Source organism: Sarcophilus harrisii, chromosome 6, assembly GCF_902635505.1.
Source record: "Sarcophilus harrisii chromosome 6, mSarHar1.11, whole genome shotgun sequence".
Lineage (NCBI taxonomy): Eukaryota > Metazoa > Chordata > Mammalia > Dasyuromorphia > Dasyuridae > Sarcophilus > Sarcophilus harrisii.
In genome coordinates, this window is record NC_045431.1 from 248,147,294 (window position 1) to 248,173,980 (window position 26,687).

The following is a 26,687-nucleotide window of genomic DNA, read 5'->3' on the forward strand; positions in this document are numbered from 1 at the left end:
AAAGCACAAAGTGAACCATCTTTCTTTGATTTCTTGTCCTATACAGAAGTCAGTAGTTGCAATTTACAGAGCTCAGACCAGGAAGTAAATGACTAAATGTGTCCCTACATCACATCACTTTGGAAGCATTTAGAACTTTATAGGACCTATATTAAATTGCAAATACATGAGGACATAAAAGGAGAAAAAGCTCAATTTACCCCTGCCCCCAAAAATAGAGCCCATTATTAACAAAATCCAAAGTGAAGACTAGAAGATTTGCTCATAGCAAACAAACAAAAAAGAACCAATTAAAGAGATACTGTGACTATAGAGAAGCTCAAGTCTTAAACACAGAGCACATTGAATTTTAAATTATCTAGAATGAATCAAAGCATCAGAGAAATAAGCAGACTGAACACAAGGGGAAAAAAAAATTCCTAGATGAATTAAATAATGAGCTAAAATTATGTTAAAAACCAGTTCAGAGTAATAGAAGAAAGAATGAGGAAAGAGACAAGAACTAGAGAAAGAAAACTATGAAAATTTATAGAATTCTAATGAATGAAGTAAAGCAATTATTGCTTCAGAAAAACTGATGGCAAAATATGCCTTTTAACTCTTTACGTAGGATGTAAATGAGACATTTTCAAATATGGACTAAGGTGTCAATATCTTTTGTTTGACGATACTTATCTGTTACAAAGAAATATCTATTAGGCTGAACAGTGGTTGAATCACTGGGAAGGGAGAGATATAGAAAAATTAATGACTATAAAAGTACACAAGAGAAAACAAAGAAGCAGAATAAATGCAAAAATTTTGTTAAATTTAATATTAAATACTTTGTTAAATTTGATATAAAATTTTGAAAAGCTAGCTATACACCAGAAACTCAGAATTCCTTTTCTCTTTTATATACCATTCCTTTTAGAGTTTCTTTTCTTTGTTTGAATATTTGTTTGTTAATAATTAAATTCATAATTAAACATTCAAATTTCAAGATAAATTTATAAGTATGTTGTATAGTTCTATAAGTTGTCATCAATTCTATTTAATATAATAAAAACTTTTAAGGATTTCTTATGAATAAGATAGTATACTACTCATTTGAGATGTACAGAACTAAACACATTATGTGAATTAAAATATTTTCAAATGCAAGAATCAAAGGACTAGATATAAGTTTATATTTAGCCTTGAGCTCATTTCTTGTATTTGACAATTCAACCCGTTTTGAGACAACCTGACTTTACTTTTGTCTGTGATATAATTCTCCATCTTGTCCAAAGGATGGGCATCAGACAATTTGGTATATGCCTTCAAAGCACATTCTTATAATCTACCAATATATTCTATATTAGGCATATATATTTCTTCAGGAAGAAATATAATACTTAGAGTGATTTAAGAATAAAGTTGAAGTTTGGGATTCAATCAATGAAATCAGGCTGAGGATTCATGAAAGTATAAGAACAATATTTGTAATAATCAATATGATAATGGTATTTCATATTTTATGAAACACTTTCCTCACAATATTCCTATGACTTAGATCATAAAATTCCCATTTTATAAAAGAGGAAACTGAAATTTAGGAAAGTTAAGGGATTTGTCTAAAATTACATAGGCAATAAGTCAGATCTATGCCTCTGACCTGCTCCATACAATTTCTATTTTTCATCCAATTTCATATCTGATCTTTCAAGCAACATTTGAATTGTGTGACAGAAATAATTATGCCCATTTTAAATATGAGTTAATTAAGGGTCGGAGCAGATCATTGACTTCTTCCCAAATCCAGGAATGTTTCTATTTCACTTCACTACAAATGAGCTAACAAGGACCAAGATGTACTCAAAAATATGATTTCCCTCAGCAATCAAGATTTGGTCTCTGCAGTCATAACAAAATTTAATGGCCTGTTTTGTTTATAGCTGATAGTAGAGTTTTCAGTTGTCTCCAAGGGGGCATGGTCTCCTAAGAGTCATTGTGTTCTCAGAGTTAAATCACTCCCTGACATCCACCTCTAGTCACTCAAAAGCAAATGAGGCTCTATGATGGTTCATTAAAATGAAAACAATCTGGATCAGCAGTTATCTGAGTCTTTCATTCATTTGGCTTCTACCATTCATTTTGTGTTGAGCAGAAGGCAGAATCTACTGCCATCACTGTAGCATCAGCAGACAGAGATGATCTTTCCTGATGTAGGCAACTTTGAACATTCAAAACCAGGTTCAAGAGAACAGTTTCTTTAATAGTATCATTTGCTTCCTAGGCTTGGGACTTTAACCCCAAGCCTATGAAAGAGTTTAACAGCCCTGTGGAGCCTTATCAACATTTCTTGATGATTCAGGTAAGTTCTGGGAAATTCAGGTCAAGAACGCAGTGCTTATCTCAGAATGGAAATCAGCATACTGTACTACATAGATTGATAGGGGACTTGGAATCACAATGACCTAGATTAAAATCCCTGACTGTAAGGGACTCTGGATAAATCCTTGAACACTTCTCAGTTTCACTTTCCTTTATGGAGATAAATCACACCAAATTATTATAAACAGAAGATAAAAAAATCTTTAAAGTGCTTTGTAAATCTTGAAGTGGTATATAAATGTTAGCTATTATTACCAATACCCACATCACATGATTTTAATGATCTTCTCCATGTTGAATGCCTTTCAATATGAATCAGTAATCTTTCACCTAGATTCTACAAGTAAACCATGGATAGATTTTTAGGTATTCATTTGAAATAATGAAAAATATGTCTTCATTTTGATGATTTTTTAAAATTTCCTTTGTAGCTTTTTAAATTGTATTTAATGGATTTAAAATCCTTATTTTGAGAAGGGTTCACCAGACTGCCTTCAGTGTTCTATGACACACACAAAAAAAGTTTTAAAATACCTTGCTAAAGCGTATCCATCTCCCTCCTTAAATGTGAAACTCAGACTGAATGAAATGCTCTAGACAGCAAGGAAAGGGAAACTAGCTTCTCTTAATTCCTAGCTTCTCTGTTCCACTGAAAACATTCTTGGATTGCATTACCTTTACTGATTTATACAGCATTCCCTTGATACATATTGTGATTGCAATCCCATTCCAGAAGAACTTCGGGCTAACTCTCTCTCCCTAATTTTGAACTTCAAAGCTCATTTTTATAATTCAGGTATAAGATTTTCTAATGTTCTAGCCTGTCAGGTTATTTTAATTCCTGTACTATAATTCACTGAATAAATTATGGTCATATTCTGTGTGCCATTTGCAAATCTACTAAGCACTAATACCTCTATCCAAGTCATCAGTGTATTCTTAAAGCACAAGGAAAATATGGATCCTTGGCTAACTCCATTGGGAAGCTCCTATGCTTCTATCACATTATCAATGTCTACTTTGGGAATCCTGCATTCAAACACTTCTAACTTCTCCTCATTCCACAATTAACCTCATCCACATCTCTGCACACATTCCATAAGATTGGCAAAATAAAAATTTTTCAATTCTAAGTAAATACTAAATACAGCATTCCTCCAATCTTTCTGTTTCCTAGCCCTGTCAAAAAATAAAATTAACTAATTAAGCCTGAAGCAACCTTGTTTTTTCTTGAGGCCATTTTACAGCATGGTGGTGACTACTTCCTTTTTGAGGTATTTGCTGATGATCTCTTTAATAATCTGATCTAAAATGTGCTTCTATAAAAGTTCATGTTTTTATTCTGTAGATTGGATTCACTCCCCCCCCCCTTTTAAAAATGGAGGCATTTGCTTTCTAAAATCTCTGATCACTTCTTTCTTTCCTGTTTTCCATGATCTGTCAAAGATCACTAACAGATATGAGCTTTAAAATCCAATTCTTGAATTGATTAAACTTTAGAACTTGAATTTTAAAAAATGAATTTTGCAAGAACTCATGAGAGAGACATTCATCTATGAAAGAATGCCAATTATAATTTGGAATTAATTGATCATCACAAAAAATCAAAGAAAAGAGTGGAAAGAGTAAAATATTTTTTTAAAAGTTCAAATGGCATCCCCCAAATAACATAACTATCAAAGCTGAGACTAATGTTCTCTTAGAAAAACTGGATCTTCAACAGAGAAATCAATAAATCAACAATGGAAACAGACTATTTAGGTTGCAAGTACTATAAAACAAAGAACATAAAACAAAAATAGGCGCCAACCTTAAAAAAATAACTTAGGAACAAGGATGATTTGATATAGCTAACCCATGAGCAAAGACTTAATTTCCTCAGAATTTCAAAAAGAGTGAGAGAATAGTTTAGTAGAATATGGTAGAATGGTATTTCAGATTATTCTTAAAATAATTTTATGGATGACTTCTTATACCATAGGACAACTAGGTGATGTATTGCATGGAGTGCTAGGTCTAGACTCAGGAAGTCTCAGAATAGTAGAATGGTAGAATAGTTTATAAGTAGTAGAGTATAAATATTAACATGCATCAGGTAGGGTTAAAGGGGAAATCTTCTATTTAAAGAGGAAGGGAAGGAGAGTCATAAGAGCCTATTTCTCCCTGTGGGAAGATGCAACTGTTTGAGATGAGACAAGACCTTTTATTTTGCTTTATTTGGGACATCACTGGCAAATGATTAGCTTCCATTATATGAAAAGAAATGTTTATCCTTCTATATACCCCATGTGATAGGATGTGAATCCCCAGCAGCCAGCACTCAAGAGTGGCAATGGAAAGATAGAGAAGAAGAGATTGAATGATAAACAGGCCTTTGGAATGCTAATGATTCAGATTTCATAACTCAGAATCAGAAAAATTTTGACCTCATGATACCTCTTCCACTTGAGAGTCCTTCCTTTATGAAATGAAAAGTCTAAGAGTGATGCACAGCAGGAAAAATGCAGGAGTTGATAATACCTATGAATTAAATATCATAAAAATATAATAGAAGAGGGAGTTTAAATTTGCTATTTTGAAATCTCTACCTTCATGAAGAACACAGAATAAAGAAAACCAAGTAAAATTATAAATGGCCTAGGAATTAAGTGGGATTCAGGGAAAATGCTAAAGGGGTAGGAAAAGAAATGAGAAAGAAAAAGTCAAAGAAAGTTTACAAGAAAAGATCATAAAATAATATTACTTAAACTAATGTAATGCAAAACACATGCTTCTTTGTATGGGGAGAAAGGGTCAAAAGTGTTATGGGAAATAAATCAAAAAAGTGTAAAGGCATATTAAAATTTAGAGTAAATCCATAAAGTAGAGTCTTTCTTACTTTGCTTCTTTTTTTCCTCTCTTCCTACCTCCTTTTCCTTCCTTCTTTTCCTTTTTCCTTCCTTCCTTCCTTTCTTCCTATCTTTTCCTTTATATGCTCCCTTCCTTTTATCTACATATGCAATGATCCTCATCACTATGTTGAAGGTAGTGAATTTTATTCTTAGATATTCTCTAGAGCGCAACTTTTTTATTTTAACTACATATGATTTATTATTTTTTTATTTCCCCCTACACTTTGATTGTGTATATTGTTTTCCTTTCTTCAAAACAAGATAAGGAACCTGGGTATGGCAATATATTGTTAGATATCATACATATATTGGTAGATTTTATTTCACTGATTTTTTATTTATTTTGTTTTTCTTTTAAAATTGTTGCTCCAAGGGAAAGTTCACAGAGATAGGATAATTTAAACAAGAAATGATATACTTGGAATTGAATGTGATTTAAAAATTGTTGTTCAGTCATTCTTCAATCAGGCCCAATTCTTCATGACCCTATTTGGGGTTTTCTTGGCAAACATAATTTCCTTTTCCAGCCCATTTTATATAGAAGCCATAAGTTACTCAATCTCAGACTACATTTGAATGCAGGAAGATGAGTCTTCCTGGCTCCAGGGCTAGCACTCCATGAACTTCACTACTTAGTTATCCTATGACATAACAAGTCATCCATAAAATTATTTTCAAAGCAATAATCTTTAATAAGTTCAAGGAGAGGCTATGGAGTACCTACCATGATGATCATCTATGTTTTCATGGTCCTTCAGCCCATTATTTCTACCATTTTCAAAAGATAGGTCTATAAACATGGTTTTGACTTTGCTTTTCATTGTGCAGAAATAATTTAGTTTCCCCCCTCTCCCTTTCTAATTGTAGATCAATGATCCTGCTCCCAAATGGCAGTTATGGAAAACAACACAGAAGTAAATGAGTTCATTCTTGTAGGATTTACAGATACCCCAGAGTATCAGGTTCTACTCTTTGTGATATTCACCCTTATCTACATCTTCACCTTAGTAGGAAATCTGGGATTGGTAACTCTGATTTGGGTGGAATCCACTCTCCACATGCCCATGTACTTCTTCCTCAGCAGCCTCTCTCTGGTGGATTTAGGTTCTTCTTCAGCTATTATTCCCAAAGTGCTTGCTGGAATCCTCACAGGGGACAAGACTATCTCCTACAATGATTGCGCTACCCAAATGTTCTTCTTTGTAACCTTTGCCACTACTGAAAATTATCTGTTGGCTGCCATGGCCTATGATCGCCATGTGGCTGTGTCTAAGCCCCTACACTACTCTACCATCATGTCATCAAAGATGTGTCTTGGTCTAACCATTTGTTGTTATATCTGTGGTTCAGTGAACTCTTCAATCCACATTGGCTTCACATTCAGCCTCTCTTTCTGTAGTTCCAACATTGTAAATCATTTCTTCTGTGACATTCCTCCAATCTTGACTCTCTCCTGCTCAAACATTCGCTTCACTGAATTGTTGGTTTGTATTCTAGGGGCATTTAACATGGCTTTTGCCATTCTGGTCATTGTGGTTTCCTACCTCTCAATTTTCATTGCCATCCTGAGAATCCGCTCTACTGAGGGCCGCCAGAAAGCCTTCTTCACCTGTGCTTCTCACATCTTTGCAGTGTCCTTATTCTATGGAGCAACCATCTTCATGTACCTACAACCCTCATCAAATCATTCCATGGAATCAGATAAAATGATCTCTGTATTCTACACCATGATCATTCCCATGCTGAATCCATTGGTATATAGTCTGAGAAACAAAGATGTCAAGAATGCTTTCAGAAAAGCTACTAGAAGAAAGAATTATTAATCTTAGGAGAAGGGCAAGTAGGTGGTACAATGGATAGAGCATGAAGCCTGGAATTGAGAAGATTCAAATCAAGCCTCAGAAACGTACTAGCTATATGACCCTGGATAGTCATTAAACCCCTTTTGCCTCAGTTCCTCATCTATAAAATGAGGAAACAATGGAGAAAGAAATGGCCAGCTATTTTAGTATCTTTGCCAAGAAGACTCTCTGGACTAGTCCATGAGATCATGGAAAGTCAGACATTAGTGGATAACTGAACAACAATCAGGGAAAAGGGGCAATCCAGAAATACTTTGTCTGAACTCTAGTCCCCAAGTCTAGCTATTTTATTAAGGTCCCAAATGATACTGTCGAAAGACAAAGGTTTCTTGGGATTTGGCAGGTTAAATTTTTCCCCCCTAATTATCTGTTCTCATTCTTTAAAAGTGGGACAACTAAGACAAAGACAACATGGAAGAGTAAAGGCATGGACTCACCTAACTTCCCCAAGAAATATTTCTTCAAAAGTACTTTTAAATTTGATTCTTAAACAAACTCTAGAGCAGAATAATCCTCAAAAATACAATGTGAAACAATTTTTCAGCTAAAGTCAAATTAGGTCAGCATTATTATGCATTGATCTGCTATGTATAACCTAGCTGTTCTCAGCATTACAATGACCCAAGACAATTCTGAAGGAGTTATAGTGAAAAATACTATCCATCTCCAAACAAAAAACTAGCAAAGCCTGCATGCAGATCAAGGTAGTTTTCCATTATTTTATTTTCTTAGGTTTAGGATTGGGTTTTTTTGGTCTATATTTTCTTTCATGGAATGAAATGTGTTCTGCATGAATACACATGTATAAACTATGTCAAATTACTCGATGAGGAGAGATGGCAGGGAGAAAGAGAATTTAAAACTCAAAATCTGAAAAAAAATGAACGTGGAAATTGTTTTTACATGTAATTGGGAAAAATAAAATGTTAATTAACAAAAAAGTTAGTATAGCTTCATACTATTAATTATGAAACTTCAAAGTCTTTTGGAATATCTTGCATATTTAAAAAATATGACTTTGAAAAATATCAAATAAACCACATTTTAGAGCAATTGTAAAACCCATGTGGAAATAATAGAGAAGACCCATGCAGAAGGACTTTAAGGAGCATCGAATATTCAGGTGCTAATCTACCAAAACACATTCATTATTTATATAGTTATAATTACATAAAACTGTTTAAATAATTTAAAAAAACACTGAAATATCTAGAGAGATATTTAATGATGAAGGCTAGATTGGGTTAACATAATAAAAAAATCAGAATATTTTAAATTAACTTGCAAATTTAATGCTATGTGAATCTGACTATTAAAGGGGAAATTATATAAAGCAAGACAAAAATGAAATTCAATTAAAAAATAAATAAACATGGCATAAATTTATAATAATTTATAATAAAGAAACAACAGTAATCAACTTGATTCTCTTGTTCCCTGTGTCTCATATTTCTGTTACTCACAGAAGACTGGTCTCTGGCCATGGTTTATCTTTGACCACAGTCATTTTCTGTGAAATAGTAACTCTGCTGTTTTATCTCTTATAGCAGATAACTAAACTCATATATGACTTTCCTGGAGATCAACACAGAGGTGAATGTATTCATTTTTATAGGATTCACAGATGTCCCAGAGACTCAGATCTTCCTCTTCATATTGTTGACCCATGTCTCTCTCAAAACCATGGTAGGGAATCTGGGAATGGTAGTCTTGCTCTTTTGAGACTCTCATTTCCAACCCTCAATGTGCTTTTTTCCTCAGTACCCTGTCTTTGCAGATTTTTGTTTCTCCTCTTCTGTTAGCCAGAATATGATAGTTGGGTTCATAATGGGGGCAAACTCATCTACTACAATGAAGGTCCTATGAAATTATTTTTCTTTATAATCTTTACCACTTAAAAATTTTCCTTTTAGCTTCTACAGCCTATGATTGTCACATGGCTATGTGTATGATGCCATGGTCACTGGATCATTTGTTTATGGTCTTCTGAATTCTTTTATTGACACAAGCTGAACCTTCTGTTTCTCTTCTTCTAGTTCCAATGTGGTCCATCATGTTTTCTATGATATTCTCTTAAACCTGACATTCTGTCATGTGTGTATGCACACACACACATATACACAGGTGTGTGTGTGTGTGTGTGTGTGTGTGTGATGTCTATACATACATATACACACAAGTATATGTGTGCTACTTTTTTATGGAAGAATTAAATGCCATTTATATTCATTTTTATTTCCTACCTATTCATCGTCATTTCTGAGGATTCACACAATGTGAAATCTGTCAGAAAACCTTTTTTACATGTGCTACCACCTTTTGAAGTGTCGATATTCTATGGAACAATAATTTTCATGTACTTCCAACCCAGTTCTGATCATACCATGAACATGGACAAAATCTCATCTGTTTCCTACACCATGTTGTTTCCATGTTAAACCCCCTGAGGAAGAAAGAAATCAAAACTGCTTTCAGGAAAGTTTCTAAAGGAAAATCTTCATTAAGGTTCTCCTTTTCATTAGCTATAAAGCACAAACTGAAACTTCTTTGAGCCCTAGTCATATACAGAAGTCAACAAATTCAACTTACAGAACTCAGACCAGAAGGGCAGTGAATAAATGTCTCCCTACCACACAGAATTTTGGAAGGATTTAAAACTTCCAGGGCCTCACAGTAAGCTACAAAAGTATCAGAAAGACATATAAGGACAGATGCTCAAACCAGACCTCTATTCCCCCATCCTCAAAATAAAAATAAAAAAAAACAAGCCCAATACTAACAAAGCCCAAAATCGTGGAAATGAGAAGATTAGTTCATAGTAAACAGCAACAACAACAACAAAGAAAAAAACAACAACTAAGAGCTATTATGATTACAGGGAAGCTCAGGTCTTAAAGTGCCAATAATTTTTAAATTATCTACAAAGAATCATTCAAAGCATCAGAGAAAGAGTCTAATTGGACACAAGATCAAAAAATATTTCCAGAAGAATTAAAGAAGGAGCAAAAATTATTTCAAAAGCAATAGAAGAAATAAGGAGGAAGGAAAAAAAAAAAAAAAACAAGAGCTACAGGTAGAAAGAGATAAAAAGTGGAATAACTCCAATGAATGAAGCAAAGCAACTATTTATTCAAAAAACTGATGGTGAAATACAACTCATGTCTTTACATAACAGATAAATAGGATATATTTTTAAACATGATTAATTTCTTTTGCTTGATTATACTTATTACCTGTTATAAGGAGTGTCTATTGGGCTAAAGAGTGAGGTGAATTATTGGGAAAAAATGAGTCTAAGAGTACAGAAGAGAAAGCAAAGAAGCATGTTACTATATTGTTAAATTTACCATCACTTTAAGAGAAAGCAAACTATATAACAGGAGTTTTCAATTTTATATATACCCCTTTGTTGTAGTTGGTTTTTTGTATGTTTGAATATTTCTGTTAATAATTAAGTTCATAATAAAATGTTTAAATTTTAAGATAAATTTAATGAGCATGTTATCTAGTTTTATAAGTTTTCATCAATTCTATTAAATATAATAAATATGTATTAAGCATTTATTATGAATAAGACTATTGTATATTTACCACTCATTGAGATGTATAGAATTAGAAACACAACTTGTGTTAAAATATGTAAAGACATAAGGACTAATGATAGATTTCAGGCCTCTGAACTTTATATCAGTTTACCTTGAACCCTGAAGGACCACTTTTTTATTTTGATAATTCAACTGGTTTTGAGAATACTTTACTTTACTTTTGTCTATGCTATAATTCTCCACCTTGTCCAAAGGAGAGGCACCAGGCAATTCATTATCAAAGCAAACCACAGTGATATCACTCGTATAATCTAACAATCTAGTCTATATTTAGATGTATATAACCTTCAAGAAGAAGCAGTATTCAGAACAATTTAAGAATAATATTGAAGTGTGGGATTCAGCCAGTCAAAATTATGCTGGGGATGCAAGAGAGTATAATTACAATATTTTTAACATGATAATGGGATTTCATATTTTATAAAACTCTTTCCTCACAATAGTATTATGAATTAGGTCATGAAATTCCCACTTTATAAAAGAAACTGTAATTTGGGAAAGTTAAGACATTTATTGAGATGTGCCTCTGATGTTCTTTCCCTTATTCCACATTTTTTCTTTTGCATCCAATGTCATATCTGATCTTCAAAACCATCCTTCAAATTTAGTATGAAAGAAATGACTACTCCTTATGAGTTAATCAAAGTTTGAAGCAAATCAGTGACTTGCCTATGGTCACATTACCAAGAGGCAATAGAACCAGAATTAGAATACAGATCTTGTCATTCCCAAGTCCAGAGATGTTTCCATTTCACTTCACTAACAATGAGCTAACCAGGACCAAGACATTTTCAAGAAAATGATCTCCCTCAGCAATCAGAATTTGGTCTCTTGAGTCATACAAATTTTAATGGCCTATTTTGTTTACAGATAATAATAGACTTCTCAGATATCTCCAAGGGTGCATAGTCTCCTAACAGTCACTGTGTTCTCAGATCTATATTAAGTCCCTTTCTGGCATCGAACTCTAGTCACTGAAAAGCAAATCAGGCTCTATGATGATTCATGGAAGTGGAACCAACCTGGATCAGCAGTCATCTGAGTCTTTCACTTATTCATTGGCTTTTACCTTCACTTTGTAAGTGAGCAAAAGATCCCTAAAATTGCCTTTGCTATAGCATCAGCAGGCAGAAATGATCTTTCCTCTTCTTTCTAATAATAAATACTTATTACCAGCTTCAAGGGAACAGTTTCTTTAACAGTATCACTTATTTCTAAGGCTTGGGACTTTAACCTCAACCCTATGAAAGAAACTGATACTCACTTGAAGTCTCTTCAACATTTTTTAATGACTCAGGTAGGTCCTGAAATATAGAGTTCAAGAATACAGTGCTTATCTTAGAGTGGGAGTCAGCATACTATATAAGATAGATTGATGGTGGACTTGAAATCACTATGACCTAGACACTCTAACTCTAAGGGACCCTGGACAAATCACACAATCACTCTCAGTTTCAGTTCCTCTATGGAGATAATAAGAGTACCTATCACCTCTCAGGACTATCATAAGAATAAAATAAGAATATATTTTATTGACCTTTGTAAATCTTGAAGTAGTATACAAATGTTAGCTATTATTGCCAATAACAACATCTCATGATTTTTAAGACTTTCTCCATGCTGGTTGCTTTTTTCTTAATATAGATTAAGTAATCCTTAACCTGGAATCTATGATCAAATCCATGGATAGATTTTGGGGAGCCTATAAACTTGGAGTAATAAAAAATGCATCTTTATTTTAATGGGTTTTTCATTTTCTTTGCAATTATTCTAATAGATTTATGCATTTAAAATTCTTATTTTGAGAAGGGTTCATTAGACTGTTTTAAGTGTTCTATGACACAGACAAAAAAAAATTTTAGAACATCTTTCTAAAGTTTATTCACCTCTTAACTCAAACCTAAACAAACCCTAGAAAGCAAGTAAAGGAAAACCAACTTCTCCTAATTCCTAGAGTCTTTGTTTCACTGAAAGCAGTCTCTGGTTGCGTTATTTTTACTGATTTACACAGCATTCCCTTGATACATGTTGTGATTCCTTCATGTATCATATGTATCAAAAAAGAATATAGAATGATATCTCCATAACTGTCCATGGTTTTTTTTTATTTCCTTGTAGGTTTTTTTTTGTTTCCTGGTATGCACTTTTTACTTTATTCTTTTTTTCTCCTTTACTCCCCTTCACCTCCCCCAAATAGGTTACATTTAAGCATGGATATATTTATGTGTATGTGTGTGTATATATATATATATATATATATATATATATATATATATATACACACACACACTCCTACAAGCATTCATATACATACACATATCTAAAACAATATTAATATGGTTGAAATATATTGTACATTTCTCTCTTTATTGAATCTTTTTAAAGTTTGACTAAGATCAATGATTACTAGCCCCTCCTTTTTTCCTCATAAATTCTACTCTTGATCATTCTTTTTTATGTTCTTGCATACCTCTTAATTCTATCCCTAATTCTTCTATTTTACTTCTACTTTTTAACTTGTCTTTCTATTACTTAACCTCCCTATTTTGTATATATGTAAGATATAGAAGACAAAGAGGAAGAAGGATAGGATGACAGAAGAAAGGAAGGAAAGAAGGAAAGGAGAGAGGGAGAGAGAAGAAGGGAAGGAAGAAAAAAGAGGGACGGTAAAAATTTCTATAGTAGTACTATTTCTAGTAACAAAGAATCTAAAAAAATTAAAATCTACGCCCACTGATTAGGAATTCATTGAATGAATTTTGATATGTGAATAAAATGAAATAGAAATGTTCTATAAGAAATTATGAATTTCAAGAATTTGGAAAAACATGGGGAAAACACTAATGGGTGCAGAGAAATGAGAATGAGGAAATCAATATTTACAATCAAAGTGTAGGAAAAATAAAAGAAAAGTAAATCATTTGTAATTAATATGACAAAGTTTAACTTTAAAGAAGATCTAAGAAAAAATTCACTACCTTCAACATTGTAATGAGGGAATTTGGATAATGCTTTTTACTGTTAGATATCATACACATATTGGTAGGCTTTACTTAACTGGTTTGGTTTTTCTTTTAAAATTGTTCTAAGGAAAGGTCTATGATGGCAGGGTGAGTTAGATAAGAAGAAATATATAAGAAGTAAATGTTATATAAAAGTTATTGTTCAGTTATTTTTCAGTCATTTCTGTTCCTTCGTGACTCTGTTTGTTGTTTTCTTGGTAAAGATAATGCAGTGGTTTGCCATTTCCTTTCCACTTTATTTACTAGATGAGTGACACTGAGTCAGTCAGTCTCTGAGACCACATTTGAAGGCAAGAGACTTCCTGACTCTAGGCCTAGAACTGTATGCAGTGTATCATTTAGTTATTTTATGATATAACAAGTCATCCATAAAATTATTTTAAAAGAATTATTAGGAATAAGTTCAATGAGAAGCTGCTATGATGACCATCAACATTTCCATCATCCCTCAGGCCAATTTTTCCACTATTTGCAAAAGAGTTATACAAACATAGTTTTGGTTTTATAATTATGCAAAAATAAATTAGTTTCCCTCCCTCTCTAATTGTAGATAAATGAACCTGCTCTAAAATGGCATTTATGGAAAACAGAACAGAAGTAAATGGGTTCATTCTTGTAGGATTTACAGATACCCCAGAGTATCGGGTTCTGCTCTTCATAATATTCACCCTTATCTACATCATCACCTTAGTAGGAAATCTGGGATTGGTAACCCTGATTTGGATGGAATCTACTCTCCACACTCCCATGTACTTCTTCCTCAGCAGCCTCTCTCTGGTGGATTTAGGTTCTTCTTCAGCTATTATTCCCAAAATGCTTGCTGGAATCCTCACAGGGGACAAGACTATTTCCTACAATAGTTGTGCCACACAAATGTTCTTTTTTGTAATCTTTGTCACTACTGAAAATTATCTGTTGGCTTCCATGGCCTATGATCGCCATGTGGCTGTGTCTAAGCCCCTACACTACTCTACCATCATGTCATCAAAGATGTGTCTTGGTCTAACCATTAGTTGTTATATCTGTGGCTCAGTGAACTCTTCAATCCACATTGGCTTCACATTCAGCCTCTCTTTCTGTAGTTCCAACATTGTAAATCATTTTTTCTGTGACATTCCTCCAATCTTGACTCTCTCCTGCTCAGATATTCGCTTCACTGAGTTGTTGGTTTGTGTTATAGGGGCATTTAATATGGCTTTTGCCATTCTGATCATTATGGTTTCCTACCTCTCAATTTTCATTGCCATCCTGAGAATCCGCTCTACTGAGGGCCGCCAGAAAGCCTTCTTCACCTGTGCTTCTCACATCTTTGCAGTGTCCTTATTCTATGGAGCAACCATCTTCATGTACCTACAACCCTCATCAAATCATTCCATGGAATCAGATAAAATGATCTCTGTATTCTACACCATGATCATTCCCATGCTGAATCCATTGGTGTATAGTCTGAGAAACAAAGATGTCAAAAATGCTTTCATAAAAGCTATTAGAAGAAAGAATTATTAGCCTTATTCTATTTAAGGAGAAGGGCAATTAGGTGGTACAATGAATAGAGCATTTAGTCTGAGTTCAAATCAAGTCTTATTTAACCACCCCATACCAAAAAAAATGTCAAAATAGATACATGATTTGGGCATAAAGGATGATACAATAAACAAACCAAGAGAGCAAGACATAATTTACCTATCAGATCTTTGGAGAAGGAAAGAATTTATGACCAAAGAAGAACTAGAGAACATTATGAAAGGCACCATAGACAACTTTGATTACATTAAATTAAAAAGGTTGTGCACAAACGAAACCAACAGGGAAGTCTAAGAACAAAAGGCACAATTAGGCCAGTCCATCCCAGTGCAGTTAAGCAACCACTAGCACCCAATACCTTCTTTCTGGCTTGCCCAGATACCATCTGCACTAAACTATGCTCCCATTTACTGAAGTTCTCCAAAGATTTCTTAAATTGGAAAATTGTTTCACTCCATCTTTTTGTAGATTCTTTCTTTCCTGATTTAATGTTTCCAAGAAAAAGTGGGGAGAGCTCAAACAAGTTCCTGGCTTCTCTCTACTACCTTGACTCTGCATGCAACAAAATTCTTTAGAGATTATTTTTTCTCATTTGTCCTCACAATAGTCCTAGAAAACAGGTGCTCTTATTATTCTGATTTTACTATTGAGCAAACAGAGGCAGATGCTAAGTGACTTGTCCAATGCACCAAACTAGCATGTGTCTAAGGCTAAATTTTACCTCACATCTTCTTACCTCTAGGCTTGGTAATCTACTTGTTCTCTGCACAGTCTACTTGTTTCAGAATATTGAATTAGGAGTTGTGGACCTTTAAATAAGAAAACTGAAAGTCGGAGACATTAAGCTACTTCCTCTTGCTGACACATTTAGTAAGCCTTAGAGCTTTACAATGTTCTGACCCAGACCCAGAGTTACTTTTATTTGCACCTCAGAAAGTAGCAATGTGGTATCCAATACAGTACAGAAGATCCAATATCATCCTCCACTGATTTTCTTTTTATGTTCAGATTAAATAGACTTGGATTTTGGTCATCAACGATGATTTACCAAGCATTTAGTAAATAATTACTATGTTCCGTACATCACAAATATTCATTCCCCATTAAATCTGTTCTTTGTCATATAATGTCCCTGGAAAAGACATTTCTATAAGTGAATTATGATATTAATTACTACTATAAAGTGTGTGTGAGAGAGAAACCAGAGGCTCTTCTTTCTGGCTTTTTTATTGCTAGAAAATACCTAAAACACCACTCTAATAAGCCTCTCCCATCCTCTTGCAATTTCAAAAGATTTCTCTTCTCCAAAGAATTCTTATACCCAAGTGTTTCCCCATCAACTATATACAGTTCATTCAAAGAGCCTATACATCCAAGGTCTTTCCTTACTAGATCACATAGACTTTGAAAATTGTGAACCCTACTTGCATGTAATACAAAGTGAAGAGGAGGGAGAAGACTGGAAGACTTTCCAGGAAGACTGATGCAGTAGTTTGTTACTGTTCATTCATTTTCAGTTAGGTCCAATTTTTCTTGATCTCATTTGCAGTTTTCTAAGTAAAGCAAAAGTTGACCCTTTCCAGTTCATTTTACAGAGAAGAACTGAGGCAAATATAATTAAGTGACTTGTCCAGGGTTACATAGCGATTAAGTATCTAAAGCTAGATTTGAACTCAGGCAATTGATTCCTCTTGACCTCGGGTCTGATATCCTATCCACTGTACTACCTAGCAGCCCCAGAGGTACTCCAATATAGGCTTCAGATCAGAGTTCTTCCCTAAATGGCTGATGAAATCAGACATGCTTAAAAGTAATTTTAAAATCTGCAATCATTTCACTTTTTCATTACCTATCTCATTGAATTTCCATATACTTGTATCTTAAGAGTTCAATTCTTGCATTTTAAAGAGAAGGAATTTATAGCCCAGAGAAGATCAAAGAGAAATATAGTATATCAATGTGGCCCCACATGGGGCTGCAGAGTTGAACACAATTAAAACAACTGAACAACAACCACAACAAGAAAAACAACACCAGAGAAATGGACAGTATTACATTGAAAGTCTTTGGGCTATTGTGGGTCCCTTCATGAAATTTCTTCATTTGCTAATGAGGTTCAATAAATCTTTGCATCTTCTGTATTTTAATAGTTTGGGGGAAATAAAAATCTTGTAACATCTGTTTACTATTATCCCTTTGAGTCCTTGTAGCAGACCCTAGCAATATCTTTGTAAAAACTAAGACCCAAGTTACATATGAATTATATCTGGCAAGTTCTCTTTTCAGGACAATAATGAGACAAAGAAAGAGAAATTGATCTCATGGGGTAACTCCAAAGATCAAATCTCCATGGTTCCATCTAACTTTAGCCTTCTGTAATTATGATTCGACTCCTGTGCCCACAGCTTCCATCCCTCTATATTTTTCTTAGAATCCTAGTGACTGATAAATACACAGTAGGTATACATCAAATACTTCTTCATTAAAACAGAGATCTTAGGTTGAAGGCTGCTTGGAAACAATCTAAAACTCCCATCTCTATCTGTCACTTTCATCATATACCCAGGGAGGAGAAGGAATATATTCCCCATTATCTTTCTTCCTTTCTCACTCTATAATTAAGCGTCTGGAGCTTTAGAGTCCAAGGCCCAGCAGACATCAGACTCAGTGATTCTCCTTTTTTGGTTGAGGAAAAAAATCAAGTCTATAATCATCAATTGTGATTAAAAAAGCTATTTCCCTCAGGGCAGACAGTTCAGGGAATTTTCCCCCTTAATTCATTGAAAAGTTATTTCCCTTATGAGATTATTAAAACCAAGTTCTGCAGAGCTTCTCCTAAATAATTACTATGATTTTAAAAATAAAACAGAACTGTGATCCCATATGTGAAGGATTCTCATCCCTACAGGTCCCAGTGACCACAAACCGCAACTTCTCTCACAGTGCCATTCATGCTCAAGTATTTCTATATATCCTTCAGAGTTGAGGTACACAATAATCTGGGGATATTTCCTCAATTTATATTTATGTAGACATTAAAGTAGCACTTGCTTACCAATTTACAGATTCTGAAAAGGTTTGCCTACCATAGAAAAAGAAATTATAACTATTAGTAAAAGAGAGAGAATCCCTGAGTCCTATACTGAGTAAATTGTGCTGAAGTCACTATTTTTCTACACACAGAGTACCCCTGTCAGAACTCAACCTGCACCTAATTCCATGTAATTCAAAAAAACACTTTTTAGAACTACTCTTCATTAGAAACTTATAGAAATAGAAAGATTAGATTAAGAATGACCTTAAAGAATTTTGTAGTGATAACAATTCAACATAGAATATTTTCCATTTATATTTTAGGATAATAGAGCTGTAGCTGAAAGAGACCTTGAAGACCATAAGGGCTAACTCTTCCATTTTATAGATAAGGAAACTGAAATTGAGAGAAATGTCCAGGATTAGACTGCTCCAAAAACTGGATTTGAACTCGGGTAGTCTTGACTTCAAACAAAGTGCTCTATCCACTATAGCAACATATTAAGCTTCAACTGTGTCTTTGTATCTTCCATCCATTGTTTAAAATTCTGCTTTATCATACTGTTTCCTTAACCAAGAAATAGCAGACTCGGTAGTACTTACTAAGGTTGCAGGTGGATGGTTACAGATGATAAACAACAGAGGTGTGAAGGGGATAAGAAAGACTGAGAGATGTTTTCACAACTAAGAAACAAAATAAATCTAATATAGCTTTTACACAAGTACTCAAAGACTTTATTATGTCTTCCTATCGATTCACCCAAATCACTCTTCCACCTCCAGTCTTATTCTTCTGGCTAAACATCCTGTTCCTTCAATTGATCTTCCTTTTCATATTGTTATGAAAATTCTATAAACTCTTATGAAGGTTTCTAAATTTTCCTTTATTGTTTCTTATTATTTGAGTCTCAGGATTGTTCCATCTGTTACTCATATTTAAGTGAAATCCCATCTTTCATTAATATTAACCTCATCTGACTAATTCATAGAATAATAGTGTTACAAGAGAATTTTTAACATTTCTCAGACTTCCATCTACTAAATGAAATGAAGAAAGGAATAGAACATCATTTTGTCTTAATAATATTTTATTTCCCCAATTACATATATGAAAATATTTTTTAAGTTCCAAATTTTCTCCCTCCTCTCTTCTTCTCTCCACTCCTTGATATAGCAAGAAGTTTGATGTAGTTTATGCATGTGTAATCATGTAACGTATTTCTATATTAGTCATTTTGTAAAAGGTATGAAGGAAGGAAGGGAAGGAGGGAGGGATTGATTTCTTTGTCAAAAAACTACCTGTTCATACTCATTGACCATTTAATCAATTGGGGAATGACTTGGTTTTTTAAAAATTTGAGCAAGTTCTCAATATATTTAATAAATTAGATATTTATCAGAAATATTTGCTATAAAAATCCCAGTTTTGTGTTTTCTTGGTTTCACTGAATATAATATCTTTAAAATATTCCAAAGAGAGGCAAAGCCAAGATGCTAAAGAGTGGCTAAGAAGTTACCTGAGCTCTCCTCAGTTTCTCTCATAAATAACATTAAACCAAGTCCCTAATTGGATTCTGGAGTGGCAGAATACACAAAAGTGTGAGGAAAAAAAAAAATTTTCCCTCTGAAAATACTTTAAAAGGGCTTTCGGAAAAGTCTATCTCACTTGGGCAACAGGGGAGCACATTACAACACAGACAGTGTCTGGGCAAGCCAGAGGAGTCTCTTACCCACCACACAGATCAGCAACTAAGGAATATTGTAGTCAAAATCCCGAACAAGGATAGGGAAATACATAATTAGTAATCATAACTGCGAATATAAATGGGATGAACTATCCCATTAATTGGAAGCAGATGACATAGTGAATTAAAAAACAGAATCCTACAATATGTTGTTTACAAGAAGTACATTTGAAACAGAAATACAAAGAGAGTGAAATTTAAAAAAAAAAAACTGCTGCTAAATCTATTATGCTTCATTGAAGTAAAAAAAAAAAGTGGGTGTGGCAATTCTGATCTCTGACAAAACAAAAGCAAAAATAGATCTAATAAAGAGATATAACAAAAGGAAATTATATTTTTCCAAAAAGTCCCATAAAGAAGCAAGTAATATCTATTAAACCTATATACACTGAGTCACATAGCACTTAGAGAAGTTAAATGAGATACAAAAGAAATAAACAGCAAAACTATGCTAGTAAGAGACTTCAATCATCCCCTCTCAGAGATATATAAATCTAAGCACAAAATAAATAAGAAAGAAGTTAAGAAGATGAATAGAATTTTAGAAAAGTTAGATATGAAAGACCTCTGGAAAAAATTGAATGAAGATAAAAAATAATATACCTTTTTCTCAGCTATACATGTCACCTACACAAAAAACTAATCATGTATTAAGGCATAAAACCTTAAAATCATGCAAAAAGACAAAAAATATTGAATGCATCCCTTTCAGATCATGATGCAATAAAAATTACATGCAATAAAGGACCATGAAAAGATAGACTAGAAAAATGATTTGAAAATAATCTACAATAATCTACATAAATATAATGCTGAAACCTAAATGAGGAAGAGCCAAAATAGGGTAATTTTTCTAATGAATATAGATACAAATTTTTAAAAATATTTGCAAAAAAAATAACAATTTATCTATAATACACTATGACCAGATGGAATTTGTGCCAGCAATTCAGGACTGGTTCAATATTTTAAAAACTATCAACATAATTGACCATATCAATAACAAAACTAACAGAAAGCTTATATTTCTCAATAGATGAAGAAAAGCTTTTGACAAAATACAGCACCGTTGCCTATTAAAACATGAGAGAGCATAGGAATAAAAGGAGTTTTCCTCAGAACAACAATATCTATTTAAAATATCAGGAAGTACTATATGTAACAGGGATGAGCCAAATGCATTCCTAATAAGATCAGGAATGAAATAAGGATAGCTATCATCATCTATGTTTTCAATATTGAGTAGAAATGTTAGCTTTAACAATAAGAGAAGAAAAAGAAATGAAAGGAATTAGAATAGGCAGTAAGGAAAGAGAACTATTATACTTTGAAGATTATATATACTGAAGTATATATATATATATATATATGTATATATATATATATATACTCATAAAATCAACTAAAAACTACTTGAAATAATTACAACTTTATCAATGTTGCAGGATGTAAAAGAAACCCCCCTAAATCATCAACATTTCTATATATTCTCAATAAAGTCCAACAGCAAGAGATAAGGAGAAATTCCATTTTAAAAAATTGTAGACAATATAAAATATTTGGGAGTCTACCTGCCAAGAAAAACTTGGAGACCTTCAGAACACAATAACAAAACACATTTATACAAATATAGATCTAAATAAATGGGGAAAATACCAATTACTCAGGGTTAGCCAATCTAAAATAATAATTTTATAATTCCACCTAGATTAATTTACTTATTTAATGCAATAGCAATCAAACAACCAACAATATTTTTATAGAGCCAAAAATAATAATAAAAATTCATTTGGACAAACAAAAATTCATGATTATCAAGGTAATTAATTTCTAAAAATGCAAAGGTAGGTGGCTTAGCATACCAGATATAAAACTATACATATTTGGTCTACTTGATATCTGGGGAGGGAGTGAGGGGAAGGAATGGAAAAGTTGGAACAGAAGGTTTTGCAAGGGTCAATGCTGAAAAATTACCCGTGCATATATCTTGTAAATAAAAGGCTATAATTAAAAAAACTATATTATAAAGTATCAATCATTAAAGCTATTTGGTATTGATCAAGAAATAACTGGAATAGGTAAGTTACACAAGACATAACAGTAAATGACTGTAATATGTACTATGTGATTAAACCAAAATACTACAATTTCTGAAATGAGAACTCATTATTTGACAAAAAACGGGAAAATAGTATAGCAAAAACTATGAGTACACCAACATTTCACTCCCATTACCAAGATAAGGTCAAAATGGGTACATGATTAGACATGGGGTAATAACATAAACAAATCAAGAGAGCAAGAAACAGAATACTGTCAGATCTATAAAGAAGGAAAGAATTCATGACCAAACAAGATCTAGAACATTATGAAATGAAAAATGTATAATTTTGATAACATTAAATTAGAAAGGTTTTGCAGAAATGAAACTAATGCAACTAAGATTAGAAAGAAAGCAGGAAACTGGAAAACAATTTTAATAGACAGTATTTCTGATAAAAAGCTTCATTTCTCAAACATACTGAATCAAATTTGTAAGTATATACATCATTACCCAATTGATAAATGGTCAAAGGACATGAAGAAGCAATTTCCAGATGAAGAAATTAAAACTATCTACAGCTATATCAAAAAATATTTTAAATCACTATTGATTAGAGAAATATAAATAAATACAACCTTGAGGTACCACCTCACATATATCAGGTTGGCTAATATGACAAGAAAGTAAAATGATAAAATGTTGGAGAAGTTGTGGGAAATTTGGAACACTAATGCATTGGATGGAGTTGGGAACTGATCCAGTTTTCTGGAGAGCAATTTTGAACTACCAAAGGGCTATAAAACTTCATTTTTTTTTTTTTTTGATCCGGTAATTCCATTGCTAGGTCTTTATTCCACAGAGATTATAAAAAAGGGGAAAATGTGTCGAGTACAGACTAAGTCCCTGGAGGGCTTCAGGGTTAGCCGGAGTCAAGATAAATTAAAGTCCTTAGTCTTTAGGGGGAGAAGTGAAGGAGGCAGGCAAGCTGCCCTGAGGCTTGCCAAATATGTATCCTGGATTCTGGAGTCCAGAGTCACCTGCCTCTCTCCTCCTGTTCCTGCGGTCAAATCACTCTCTCTTCTCTCATTCCACTCCACAATCCTTGCCTTACAATTATAGGCCATTGTTTCACATCAAATACATAATTAGCCTTAAGTGTTCTCCATTCTCAGATTCAAGTACACCTATTCAGAGTTTCAGTCCTCTACAAAGGAATCATATTTACAAAAATATTTATAGCAATTCTTTTTGTTGTTATAGAATTCCAAAGAATTGGAAATTGTGAGGATGGCCATCAAGTGGGAACAACTGAATAAGTCATGGTTTATGAATGTAATGGGATACTATTGTTCTGTGAGAAGTGATGCATGGGAAAAAGCCTCATGGTGGAAAAGCTATCCACATCCAGAAAAAGAAGTATGGAGTCTGAATAGAATAGAGATCAAAGCACATAATTTTCACCTTTTTTTGATGTTTCTTCTTTCTCATGGTTTTTCCTTCTTGTTCTGATTCTTCTTTCACAGCATGACTAATGTGGAAAAGTGTTAAATGTGATTGTATATATGTAACTTGTATCAGATTGATTGCTATCTTGGGGGAAAGGGAGGAAGAAAAATGTGGAATTCAAAAATCTTACAAAAATTGAAAAAAACTATCTTTAGATGTAATTAGAAAATTGGAAATTTGAAAAAATAAAATACAATTAATTGAAAAAGCCTCCCAAAATGTTTTATTTGTTTAAGAATTTCTCTGATGCCAAGTTTTCATGACATATAAATCTTCTCTTCTCAATTAGCCTATAATGTCTTATAAAATATAGTCATATAGTCTTGTAAGTATAGGATTTGGAAATTCAGTATTTAATCTGTAATTTGATTTAGCTTACCTTTTGCATCTGTTTAACTAGATTTTTGTTTGTTAGACGATAAATGAGATTATAATGTTTCTTAGTTTTTATGATAGCGGAGAAAACATGAGATTATGAGTCTTTTAAAATTTATGTATTTAAGTATTTATGTATGTAATTTATGTATGTAATTTAAATTTAAGAGGGCAATTGGGTAGTGCAGTAGTTAGAATTGTGGGCCTGAAATAAGAAAAGTTTATTTTCTTGAACTCATGTAGCCTCAGATACTTACTAGTTATGTGATCCTAGATGAATGAATTAACCTAGTTCTGCCTCAATTCTTCATCTGTAAAATAATCTGGAGAAAGAAATAGCAAACCACTTCAGTTGCCAAAAAAAAAAAAAACAAAAACAAAAAAACCCAAAATGGAATAACAAAGAATAGGAGTTGGCTGAAAATGACTGAACGGCAACAACTACAAAAAGCTTTTTAAAATGTACAAGATTGAAAAAAAGGTAAAATAACTCATTTCTCTGTTACTTTGTCATGATTTTGTCTATAAAAGCATCTTTAGAATGCCAATCTTGATTTAGGTTTTCTCAAGCCTGAACCTAATCTTGTGTATAATATACCTAGATTTTTAATCTTTATAATTTCTGCATTGTGGCACAGGTATTTGGTGAGATAATCTAACGCTTGAGGAAATAGTTATCAAATAAGACAATGGAATTTGGTTGCCCTCCTCTGGATGCTCAGAGTAATAGAGTCAAAGACTGAGAGTTGGATATAGGGACTTCAGAGTTCACCTAGTTAAACCTACAATAAAAATATAATCAACACTATAATACACTTGACATATGATCATCTATCCTAGAATTCAGATCCTCATTTCTCCTCTAAACAGCTCATTCATTCCTTTTTGAGATAACTCCAGTTTTTAAAAAATATATATTTCCTATACTTAGGCCTAAAGTTCAGTTAATTATCTCTTTAACTTACATATTGTACTAGCCCATTAAGGTTAGTGGATAGATTCCCAAAAGTCAGAAGCAAATAAAAATCAAGTCAACAAATCTCCCATAGCTCCCTGTCCTCTCTTCCTTTCTCTGTAACCTCTTGTATTCAAGCTTCCAACTTTATCATTCCACCTTACTTGCTCTCTTGAAATTTTCTAATGATTTCTTAGCTGTAGAATCCAATGGCATTTTCCCAATCTGCATTTTCTTTGACCTCTCTGTAACCTCTGAAACTGTTCTTCTTGAAACTATCTTTTTCTAGGTTTTCAGGATGCCTCTCTTCTCCTAGTTCTGTTCATATCTATAGTACTGCTTGTTCTCAGTCCTTTTTGCCTTCTAACCATAAGTGATTCTCAGCTTCTCTCTTGAGTCCTCTTTTCTTCTTCCTCTATACTATGTCACTTAAGTTGATTTCTTCAGATCCCATGGATTTAGTTACAATGCCTATTGTGAAGATTCTCAAATCTATCTATCTTGCCTAACTTCAGTGCTGACTTCCAATTTGCCACCTGCAACTACCTTTCAGACCTCTTAAACTGTATTTCTACTGGCCATCTTACCTGTCAAAAACAACTCATTTTCCTTTTCTTAAAGTACCTCTCAGTTCTTACTTTCTATCACTATAGAGCACAACACCATCCTCCCAGTCCTTCAAATCTGCAACCTAGGAGTCATCACATTCTCTCACTCCCAATGTCCAGTCTTTGTTAAGACCCATCAAGTTTTCCTTCAAAACATCTTTCAAATAAGCTCCTTTCTATTTTGACACGGGTACTACTCTGTTGTAAATGCTTATCATCTCACACCTGAATTGTTGCTGTTGCCTGTTGGCAGATATGTCCGTCTCCCCACTCCAATCCATTCTCCATTCACACATCAATCATTTCCCTAAAGTACAGATCTTACCATGTCACACCTATTCATATTAATCTCCAATGACTACCTCTCACCTCCAGATCAAATACAAAAATAACTGTTTGCCATTCAAAACTCTATATAACATTGCCTCTCCAATCAGGTACTTTTTTATTCTTCCATGCAGTAAACACACACACACACACACACACACACACACACACACACACTTCTCTCTCAGGATACTGGTAGTTCTCTAGAATTATGTTTCCTCTTTGCATTGATCATAGTTTTAAACTCTTTCAAAGCTTTTTGTTTAAAAAAAATGTTGCTTCAAGATAATTGTACAGATCTGTACACATATATTGTATTTAAAATATACTTTAACATGTTTAATATGTATGAGACTGCCTTCCATCTAGGGGAGGGGGTGAAGGGAGGGAAGGGAAAAGTTGGAACAGAAGTGAGCGCAAGGGACAATGATGAAAAAATTATTCATGCATATGTTCTGTCAATAAAAAGCTATCATAAAAGAAAATGTGTTGCTTAACACAGACCTGTAACAGTATAGATATTTCATAAATGTTTGTTGACTTTTCAACATAAAAATTGTTCTCTAGGTGCTACTCACTTCATTCTATATCAGTTAATGAAAGTCTTCTTAGGTTTCTCTAAACCATCTTGTGGAAGAATTATTAATCAAACAAGAAAAGGCAATACAAAAACCAAAAGATCATTTCAAATACAAGAAATTAAACAACTAAAATCAATGTAGGCAAGATAAAATGCAAAACAAGTAACTAAGAAAAATCTTCATATCAAGAATTTCTGATATGTTTTTATATTCAAAATAAATAGAGAATTAAAATAAGTGCATAATAGCAAGA

General features: G+C 33.2%; 2 protein-coding genes across 2 annotated transcripts; both read left to right on the top strand.

Moving 5' to 3' along the window:
* Positions 1-6,117: 6,117 nt before the first annotated feature.
* Positions 6,118-7,069, top strand: LOC100915193 (olfactory receptor 5B12-like). The gene has a single exon (XM_031943678.1). The coding sequence runs from the start codon at positions 6,134-6,136 to the stop codon at positions 7,067-7,069; it is 936 nt and encodes a 311-aa protein (XP_031799538.1). The 5' UTR covers positions 6,118-6,133.
* Positions 7,070-14,306: 7,237 nt separating this feature from the next.
* LOC100914936 (olfactory receptor 5B12-like) lies at positions 14,307-15,242 on the top strand. Its single transcript, XM_031943679.1, has one exon. The coding sequence runs from the start codon at positions 14,307-14,309 to the stop codon at positions 15,240-15,242; it is 936 nt and encodes a 311-aa protein (XP_031799539.1).
* The last annotated feature ends 11,445 nt before the right edge of the window (positions 15,243-26,687 follow it).

What these genes read in the sequence shown, in the direction of transcription:
- LOC100915193 (XM_031943678.1), top strand. Translation starts at nt 6,134, where the DNA reads ATGGCAGTTATGGAAAACAACACAGAAGTAAATGAGTTCATTCTTGTA.
- LOC100914936 (XM_031943679.1), top strand. Translation starts at nt 14,307, where the DNA reads ATGGCATTTATGGAAAACAGAACAGAAGTAAATGGGTTCATTCTTGTA.